This window comes from Harpia harpyja, chromosome 10 (assembly GCF_026419915.1).
Source record: "Harpia harpyja isolate bHarHar1 chromosome 10, bHarHar1 primary haplotype, whole genome shotgun sequence".
In the NCBI taxonomy this organism is placed as follows: domain Eukaryota; kingdom Metazoa; phylum Chordata; class Aves; order Accipitriformes; family Accipitridae; genus Harpia; species Harpia harpyja.
In genome coordinates, this window is record NC_068949.1 from 15,463,905 (window position 1) to 15,474,195 (window position 10,291).

Here is a 10,291-nt window from a genome sequence, read left to right on the forward strand (position 1 = left end):
TGCTTCTCACATCACTGAGCACTGTTTGATGCCCAGGCTGGACGAGGGCTGAGCACCTCCCTGGCGTAGCCCCTGCCTAGGTCTGGTCTAGTCCCGTTGCGGTCACGGCTCCGCGGAGTCTTTATGCACCTTGCAGAAGGCAATCACGAGCCTTAAAGACAGAGATCAGGGCACGTGGTTTCCTCCCATGCGAGCATCCCGCATCGGTGAGCGGGAACAGGGCAGTGCTGTGCCCATGCAATGGCTGGGTGAGCCGCGGTTTCCTCCCCTCGCTTTCCCAGACCGGCTGCTACCCGGCCGGGGAGAGCGGAGGTGCTAGTCTGAGCGGCCTTTGTCAGAGGTAAGAAAGGCGAATGCTTTTTTCTCCTGAAGTAGAAGGGTCTGTCATAAAAGAGCCCAAAGATTATCTATTAAATATTCAATTAAACTTTGTTGTATGTCTGTCTGGTTCAGTGCATGGAAAAGAAGTCTGTACTTTTAATGAGTCTTCAGACAAGCAAAATGAGAGGCGATGGAAGGAAACTGAAAAATGGAAGGATGGAGGAGATGCATCAGAAAACGTCCCATGGCTGAAGGTGCTTTCACAAGAGAAACACAGTGAATCCCGCTGCACCGGGTAAAAGCTGATGGAGGCAAACACCAGCGAAATAATTTTTTGCTGACAGGTCACGGTCTGGGTGATCGAGAGTTTCTCTTGCACATCTCACCCTGTGAATTATTTAAGTGGACCTTGTATGTGTGATACCACTCTCATACAAGCTGTTAATTTAATCCCCCTGTGACGAGACAGCGCTCGGTGCCCAGCACGGCAGGGCCTGAGTCTGTCCCCAGTGACAGGAATCTGGATGCTCGCCCTCAGACCTCCGTGGCGATCCAACAAGCCAGGAACAGTCACTGCCAAGTATTGTCTCAACTCTACCAACAAAATGCTGAAAAACATTTTTTTTTCCCCTTGTAACAGCATAACTTACCATATAAAACTGCAGTTAAGCTTTATTAAGTGATTTGTTCTGATACAGTTCATAGCCTTTGAGAGCTCCTCCCACAATTATGTCTAGCCAAGGGCTAAAGGGCATGCCGGGCCTGATTTTTCAAAGACGTTTGTCTGGGATGCAGAAGAGAAAGCAGTGGCGCTCTCAGCATCTCTCAACATGCATTCCGCTAATTTAAATGCAAATCAGGTAATAATACACTTCCTAAAATACCACTTCATCCGAAAGTCCTATTTTAGTATCTGCATAATGCATGTCCTAAAACTGAACTCAGAGAGCACCTGATTAAAAACTGAAGGGCTGTTGTTTTTAATATTGCTCTCCGTAATATGTACATAACCATTCTCCCCACTTTGACACTTTTTTCTGCATTGAAACGTAACTTATTTTGTCTTACAAGTGCACTGAAACCCCACACAAAGATACTCCACACTGTTAATAGCATGTCAGAAAAAAACCCTCAGACTAAAACTCAGCTTTCTGAACACCAGACAAAACCCCGCCTGCGCGACTTTGCATTGCTCTGTTAGCAGTGTGAAGTGTCTCTGTCAAGCTTTGGCACTGCTTTTTTTTGCGTGGATTCCTGCATGGGAGGGAAGCAAGCTCGGTGGCTCTGCTTCCCCACCTTTTCTCTCCCTCAGAGCCCCAGGTGGGGTGGGCAGCACGGCTGGGCACCAGAAGGGTTGAGCCACCGCGCTCCTTCCTCTCACCGCATCTAGAAACAGATCCACAGCCCTCCTGTAGTTCTCGCCCCCGGCTCACATCCCAGCTCACATCCTCGGCTTTCATAGCAATTCCCAGGATAGGACCACTTCTTTCTTTCCCTAGCCCTGTGCCAGTTCTTAAGGTGGCGGTCAAGCCTTTCTCATCTTTTTAACTCTTACAATTTAAAGGCCAGCCAATTTTTTCCCCTAATACTCAAGCTGCAGGATATCATGAGGCTCCACAAAAGTCCCAGTATTTAAGCATGGTTTTAGGCTTCAGTGCTCCAGAAGATGGCAGAAACTGGACACTTCACCTAGATGTTGCCTGAAGATTCAGAGACCAGGAGGTAAAGAAATCCATATATACTGGCCTTATTTTGATCTGAACTGATTAACCCCATTTGTCCATTTTCATGTGTAAAACATGAGCTCTAGCTCTGATCGATTACCTCTCATCTTCATCAAGTAATAAAAACAGAAGGGTTCCTGTTACTGATATATGAGACGGTGCTCAAAGATGCCATAGAAGAGGTGTGAAAGGAAAGGGCACCAGAACAACTTCTAATTTCCCTGTAGTGCCTTAGATTTAACTCACAGCTATTTGGGCTGCATGTTTAGGGTTGTAAACTAGCTCTAGAGTGAGCTGTGGCTCGTGGAGCCCTCCTAGCAATTAAGGAATCAGTTTGGGGTTTTTTTCCCCTTCCCCAAACAGAAATAACCTACCGCTCGTCACAGGCCACAGACTGAGAAGGAGCAGAATATGGAGGAAAAGCCTGAGGAACCAGGCATGGGAGCAGCGTGTTGGTGAGACAAGTTACCCGTCGGAGGTGAGCAGGCAGTGCTGCTGGGGTCATGACACTTCTTATGCCTTGGTTCTGGCCAAGCAGTGTCAGCAACATGTCCCGGCATTACCAGGTAAGGTCACTTTTGGAATCGCCTGGAATTTCACAGGTGCCTCAGCATTGGGCTCTGCCGGCACGCTGTGGTACCTGCCCTGGGTGGCGTTAACCAGCATTTCTGCCTGCAGTCTCAGCAGATACCAAGAGCTGAACGGAGCAAAAGTCCAACCTAACTTTCCACCTGTAGGCAGTCTGACTTGACCTTAGGACACACCGAATGATGCAACCAAAGACCAGGAAACCCATTTGGAAAGAGGTAATGCATGGGAGGAACAGGTGTAGAAATTGTAGGTGTACTTAGAGGCTGGAGCTTTGGGTCAATACTGTGGAGACGTCGGGAGACAAGGAGCACACAGGCTGTAGTGTTTTAGCATTTAGCTTTCAAAATACTTTATAATATCCTGCCCCACCCCAATCTTTTCTTTTCATGAGACAACATGGTTAAGAACTGACAAAGGCGAAATGAACAATCCCACAATACTTGCCAGCCAGGTCCATCACCTGATGGTTAGATCTTCTCTGACAAGAGTGACAGACAAAAGAGCATACAAAAGAGTCAAAGCAAAGACTGGGATTCATGAGGAGGAACAGTTCTTGCAAAAGGTCATTTTTTCACCCAGACATTCAGGATAGCTTAACTCCTACCAATCCGGAGACACAGCATTTCAGAAGACCGAACATTTGAAAGCTGGCTTTCTTGGAAACGTAGCCACAGGTGTCCCAGGGCAGCCACAAGTGCATTGAACTCCAGCTGAAGTCATGGGAAAGACCAGTGCCCAGGTGGCCGGTGCCTGGCCATCCAGCTCATCGTGAGCTCAAACGCTTCCCACGACTCTTGTAAGAGGCCCAGGGAAGCCCATCATGAATGCCTGTGCGCACACTGACACCTGGTATCGGGAGATATACACAGTGAGATGTAAGTCAACCTATAGCTTGGACCAGGACAGGAAGGAATTTAAAGCCATATGTTTAATTCACTTAGTTCATTGATCTACAATTAGAAATAAGTTACTATTTTACTTTTACTATTCCTTAAATAGTCTGTCTTGGGAAAAGCTTTCAACAGTTTCTCTTGTGATATTATTCTCTTTAGAGGCCAAGAGAAGGTTAAATTCTTTAGAGAAATACTTTTTTACAAAATCCAGAAGTAGATCCAATCTACATTAGTAGTCTCAATATTCATAACAGAACAAAATGAAAACTCAGGGATAAATTGCTGTAAATTTCTGAACAGATGAAATTCAAATTCTCATTTTTGCTCAGGTCAATCATCCTTTTTATTTCTGAATGCTCTGATCTATATCCAACATCAGTCCAAAACACTTCACCTTAGCTTTAAAAAAGTAAAGTTAACTCACAAAGTGAATAAAGATGATGCAATACATTCCATTAATTTTCTGATGTGGTTTTGTAGCGCTGCAATGCACAGACCTTTTTGTCCCATCATATGGAACAAATACATACTATACCAGCAGTCCCTTTTCCCTCTATGCTGCGCTGCATTATAATGATCATGCTACGTCAGTTTGCCGGGCAAGTGTAATTTGCTTTCTTTGCTTTTTTTTTTTGCTTGGAATCAGGATAATGGTATTAATGATAAGGATAAGCTTACATTAGATGAGAAGTCATGCTGCTATGCTGACACTGGTGCAGGCTTTACTCACAGATTCGTGCTACTTTAATTTTGAGCAGGAGGTAAAGCAAGTAGTGGCACAGATCAGACACCCATGTGGAGTCCAAAGGGTCAAACAAAGATTTCCACTTGGAAGAATAATAGTCGCAGCTGGAGTAATCGAGGTGGCCATCAGAGCAGAATTAGAGAACATACTTACCTTAACTGCTAAGGAGTCTCTAAGATACTGCTATAAAGTGGTGCACGTTTAAAGTTTGGTGTAAGTGTGCATCAGTTTTAAGTGTTCTGCCAAACTCCTGTTGTCCCTTTCAGGCAGACTATCCCAGCCAGCGTCAGCGGGGCCCTTGAGCTGAAAATCCAGCAGTAGAAAAGAGCTGGGAAGGCAGCTGGAAGGTATTTGCTGCTGGAGCCTGGGTATGTCCTCTCTCAAGCCATGACAAGCTGCCTGGTGGGTGCTGGAGAGCCTCTTCCTTGCTCTCACAAACACTCTGCACAAAGGTAATCGCGGCAGCAGGGATCTGGCTAAGGGAGCTGAGAATGGCTGAAAACCGCCTGTTTGTTATGGTTTTGTTGTTGCCAGGTTCTCAGGTTTCGGCGAGAAAGATAAATAAGTCTATGTTAGTCGTTTTGTCCAAAAAATGCAAGAACCCCAAAATACTGCGTGTCTTTTATCTGAGTTTTTGCAAATCCAAATAAGAAAATTGTTCTAAAAAAGAAATCAGCAAGGAATTGAAAAAGATACTTGATGTGAATATATAATTAAAATGCTAATTAACCTGTCGAGGGGGAAAGAGAATTGCTGTTTGAAATAATAAATGAGCGGTGCCAGCAGTGCAAAAAGTGGAAAAGAGCTCTCTGAAATGACAGGCTGAATAGGAGCAGCAGAGGAATGCATTTAACCTTGTTTTCTGCTGCTCTTCCTCACTTGGGTGCTAATGAAGTATTAAACTTATGAGCACTGTCACTTCCCACCCTCGTTTATCCACAGCATCTTGTTCTCGTGCCCATTTCTCAACAAAAAAGCTTTCCTCAAGAAGATGAATATGGGTATGAGTGTGACCATCTGAACGAAGGTGCTTTGTACGCTGGAAAATGGCGATGAGGAATTCGAGCCCCACAAAGCTGGCGAGGCCTTTGGCCCCCAACTCTGCCAACAGTTTATTTGTACAAAGTTTCTTTGTACTGGGGATTGGTGGCAGAAAACATAAATTCTAAAGGCTAGTGGAAACCTGTGAAATGCCAGAGGTTAAAGCCAGAAACTTTTATTAATGTAGTGATGCTAGGTAAGGAAATTATTTTAAATATTATTTCTGCACTAACAAAACCCGTAATACAAAGCCACACTAGGAGAAGGTAGCTTTGCTAATTTGGCTTCTTTTTTTCCCTTCCCGAGAACTGCTAGCACTGATATGGGTTACCTGCCAAACCCAGGCATGGCCTTCGGTGATGCTGGGCTTTTGCAATCCAACTTGAGCAGGCAACAGGAAAGATGACTGGATTTGCAGTTTCTTATAAAAATACAGGTAAATTATAATTCTTGCCATCTAACAGTATCCCACCTGACAAGAAAAGGTGATTGTGATTAAAACTGTTAAAAAATGGATGAAGTTTGGGCTGTTTTCTACTTTCTGGAGGATCAGCTCAGGGAATGAAGGAAGGAGAAAGAAGCCAGCCCAGCAAGGACGAAAGTTGGCCATGCCCAGGCACTGCTACTTCAGTAGTTTTCCAGCACTTTTTACAAAGCTCAGTTCAGTGGTTTCTCTGTCTTTGGTGGTGGAACGGGGCGGGGGGGGGGTGTGGTTTTGATTTAAAAAAAAAAACAAAAGCAAACCAAAACTTATAAACAAAGACAGTGCAATGAAGCAGAAATCTCTGCCCGGCACACCCTCTCATTGGGGAGGGTAAATAAATGGCTTTTCTGTGTGTATTTTCATCTCTCATTCCTCACATTCAAGCTCCACCCATTGTACCAATCACCCCCAAAAGCATCAGCAGGTATCCTGGCACATGTATAAAACCAGGACAGGTTAGGACACCCCTCACATGGCGTGCTATACATCACCAGGCACTTAATTTTGTTGATGCGGAGGTGTGTCAACACGTGTCAGAAGCTACAATGTCGGGTAAAAGCTTCCAGGGACTGAAGGAACAGGCTGAAGGTGCAGCAAAAGGTGCTGGTAAGAAAGACTAAATAGCCTTGTATAGTTGTGGGGGGCTTAGCTGCCGCTTTTGCTTACAGAAACCACAATCTGGAGTTACACTGCTAGCTTCGCCGGTGCTAGCAGGACACAGCTTCCCCTTTTCTTTCTGTTCCTGGGGCCCAAGTTTTGGCCATCGCCTGGAGAAGGCGTCAGGCTGGCCACAGGTCTCAGCTTGGCATGGGCAACCACCTCCACCCACCCGCAGCTCCCTCAGCGTCTGCTGAGCATCTGCTGACCCTTATCACTCCCCAGCCAGATCTTTAAACTTAGTGTTTTTAGAGCAGTGAAGCCTGTTTTGGTAGGAATAACCTTTTTTATCTAGCATTTACATTGCTCAGGGTGGTCTTTTCTCATGCTGTGTGGAGGTATTTAAACTGCTGTCCTTCTAAGAAGTTGGAGTTAACCTTTGATTAATGTTTGCTGCGTGGCCTGACTATCAATGCCTTCTGGTAATAACTACATTGATTGCAATGGCCTATTTGTAACAGGTAGTACAAGTATTCTGTTGTATTCTTCTCCAGCAGCGATCACCAGACTTTGCGGGGTTTAAAAAAAACATCTGTGCACACATTTCTGTCATAGCTCTTCCTATGTTTTAGGGCCAAGCACTGTATTATTATTAGCACTGTGCATTGGAAACCAATTTTTCAATGCAAAGTATAATAGCTTTTCCTTTAAATGAAAAATGTCAATATGTGTATAGCTTATGCTAGCATTTTACAGTATATTCCTTACAGTGTTTGTGTGCACCTCATTCCTAGCAGGGTGTAATTTGTATCAGTCCCGGATTCTGATCCTGCAAACACTTTGTTGTATAGCTGAAATACGTGAGTAACCTCACTGATTTCTTCGGAGTTACAGTAAGTTTCCATACACCTGGGAACAAACGTGTAGTAGACCCAGAAAAATGATAATAAGCCTTTCTGAAAAACAAAATAGTCCTTGCTGCATCCTGAATATATTCATGCCATTGAGGGGTCACTTCTTCTAGCAAAAGTGATAGGATGGCTGTCGCTCTTTCATAAACTATCAGACATCTTACAATTAAATAGCATCTCACTTTTTTAATGCTTTATATTCTGGACTTGATCCGTTACATTTCTGGCTTCTGCTCGTCTTCTTCTATTTATATCTTGTTTGTAAAATCTCCCTTTTCCTGTCCTGCTCTGTTTAATGCGTTTGCTTCCATTTCGGAAAAGGCACTACTCCCAAACGGCCTGCAAAGAAAATGCATGCTAGATGGCCAAACTTCTCCAAGCAGAATAAGCTAGAAAAATCAATAAAAGCAAGTGTAGTGTAAAATAAGCAACTTGCAGCTAAATGTCATCATTCAAACTCACTGCTATTCTTTGCTTCTTTATCTCCTTTTATTTTATCTTCTTATCTGTCACCTATTTGCTCAGCTGACTGTAGGTGCTAGGTGAACGCTAATCTCATAGCAAGCTGCTCTGGCAACACACAGAGTTCCCAGGGTGCCCATGAGTGAAGCACACGGCCTCAGTCTGCTCCACACCAGCCTTATCTCTTGCCAGGGGCATGTCCTTCTGCGAACATGCAGAAAAGCCAATTGATATAAGGAATTCCTATAAGCATAAGTGTGAACACATGGAAATGAATTTTTTTGTCCTTAATTACAGCAAACACGTTGGGACAGGCTGCTCAGGATGCAGTCAACCAGATTACAGATGCAAGCCAGAAAGGTAGGAGAAATGACGTTCAAATCAAGAAGCAATGGAGCAGCTCAACACAAGCCAGCAGCGGGCAGTGCTCATTCCCCTCTGTCCCGCAGGCGCTCTCAGCCTGAAAGCTCTTGGTTTCAGTGACAAGTTTTGGCCTCTTACAGATCTCACAGGACAGGATTTCAGGATCTGTTCCCTGGTAGCTCCATACATTTACTGGCAGATGTACCATAATAGCTGACTCCCCCCTGGCCACCAAGTCCCATCCATGACACTCAGATTTTGGCTTCCTTTACAGAAAACTTGTGAGAACAGTGCAGACAAAATTTTGCTCTTCTCTCTTGTGGATTAAGTAACCCTGTGATACATCTTTCTTCCTCAGTCTGGAGGGCAGGGGTCCATCCAGGCTGAGCCCCACGCCAGCACCCAGCGCCTGGGGTCAAATATTAATGATCCCACAGGTGGAAAGGTGCCATCAGGAAAGCATTGGCATCTCATTTCTGGGGATTGGGAACAAGTTAAACTAAAAACTAAGCTCAATTCTCACTTAATTGTAATAATTTTCTAAGAATGAGGGGAGGATTAGCAACTTTAGGGTCTAAAATGTTTAACAAAAGTCAAAATGTGTTGGCAGTATCTCCTTAGAGCAGACACCCTCTACAGCTCCATGATGTGATAAGAAGGCAGGACCTGGGCACTTGTGGACATTAGCTGAGGAGTCAGCAATATTGCCAAAATACAGCCGGGATCCCAGAGAAGAGACAGAGGCTGCACTTAGATCAAAATCGATCTGTTCCAGCTTTGTCCCATCATTCATTTCATACTGCTTCAGCTCAGCACCCAAAACTTCCAAGTGACCCCTCCTATTTTGCAGCCCATCCTAAATACATCCTTCCAAACCCAACTATAATCATCTGCAGAGAAGCCTTTTTTTAAAAAAGATATATCTCTATATTTTTATAATCTAGTAATTTTCACACTTCCCCCTTCCATCATAAATATTAAACCACGTTGCATTTTTCAAGCTTTTTTTTGCTTATCTTTTTTCCTCTCTTGCAGCTATTGACAAGGCTTCCAAGACAGCGCAAGATGGGGTAGAAAAAGCAACTGGACAAGCTGCAGAAGCGATGTCTGGCCTTGGGAAAAAGTGTGGATTTAAGAAATGATGCTAATTTAAACAAAGAGTATTGCATGTAAAAATCTCTCTTTGGTCTGCAATTCCCTACTCCTTTGTGTAGAAGAACGAAACCTGTTTGAGATCTGGATAATTTCTCTCTCTCCAAATACAAAATTTTAAGGCAAAAGGTCCCCCTCATCCTTCATATAGGAAAAATACATCTTTTAGCACATCTCGTAACATCTGTTCACAATCTTCAAAATGGCTCATAAGGCTTCAGCAATCCTATTGCCCTACTCTTACAACAGCACAATGATTATTGCTGCATTTGCTGAGTGTATTTACAAAACCTGTGAAAGCGTTCATACTCCAGGACACCAGAACATTCATGTGATGAAACTGAGTTTCCTTCCAGTAACCAAAAGTTAAGCAGGGGTTATATTCCATGTCAGTTGTTCGTTTGTTCCTGTCTGCTGTATTTTCAAATTAAGATAAATAAAAGGTATTGTAAGATTTCCACTACCCAGAAATATATCACCTTGTTATGTACTCTCGTTATTTTATCAGGGCTTTCAGTGAAGGATCGCACAATGTCTTGCAATTCTCTTTTGCTCTTTGTTTCAAAGCCCAGTGAGCTCAGTGACCATCCTGTAAGAAGGGAGGTGAGTACTGAATCATTTTGCAGTTTGGCAGACAGACATATGGAAACCAACAGCCCCGCACAGCAGCGGAGCCCCGTGGTCTCGGCAAGTGAATGGGAATCGTGTTGTCCACCCCCTCGTCCTTTGTCTTACGTGTCTGTTGCTCTTCTAAATTTCCTGTTACCATTATCCACAGCACATCTCCTGTAAAATCTCCCAGGGACAAAAAATCGGACACTTTATCCCAAAGTTATTACCGCTAAAAATGACTGGTAGCACTGACGTGAGAGACAGCACGACGGGGTGCTCGGCTCAGCTCTTTCATCACGCCTGAGCTGCAGCGTCTGCCCAGTGCTTCGAGGCAGCCCTGGCCACGCTGCACAGCGGCTACCCGCTCACAGGGCCGGTGGTGCTTGGGGATGGAG

The 10,291-nt window shown here is 44.3% G+C and overlaps 1 protein-coding gene across 1 annotated transcript; it reads left to right on the forward strand.

The window, feature by feature from the left end:
* Positions 1–6,215: 6,215 nt before the first annotated feature.
* ADIRF (adipogenesis regulatory factor) lies at positions 6,216–9,747 on the forward strand. The gene is made up of 3 exons (XM_052798869.1): positions 6,216–6,405; positions 8,067–8,129; positions 9,168–9,747. Exons 1-3 carry the CDS (start codon positions 6,345–6,347, stop codon positions 9,272–9,274), a joined length of 231 nt encoding a protein of 76 aa, XP_052654829.1. The 5' UTR covers positions 6,216–6,344; the 3' UTR covers positions 9,275–9,747.
* Positions 9,748–10,291: the final 544 nt, after the last annotated feature.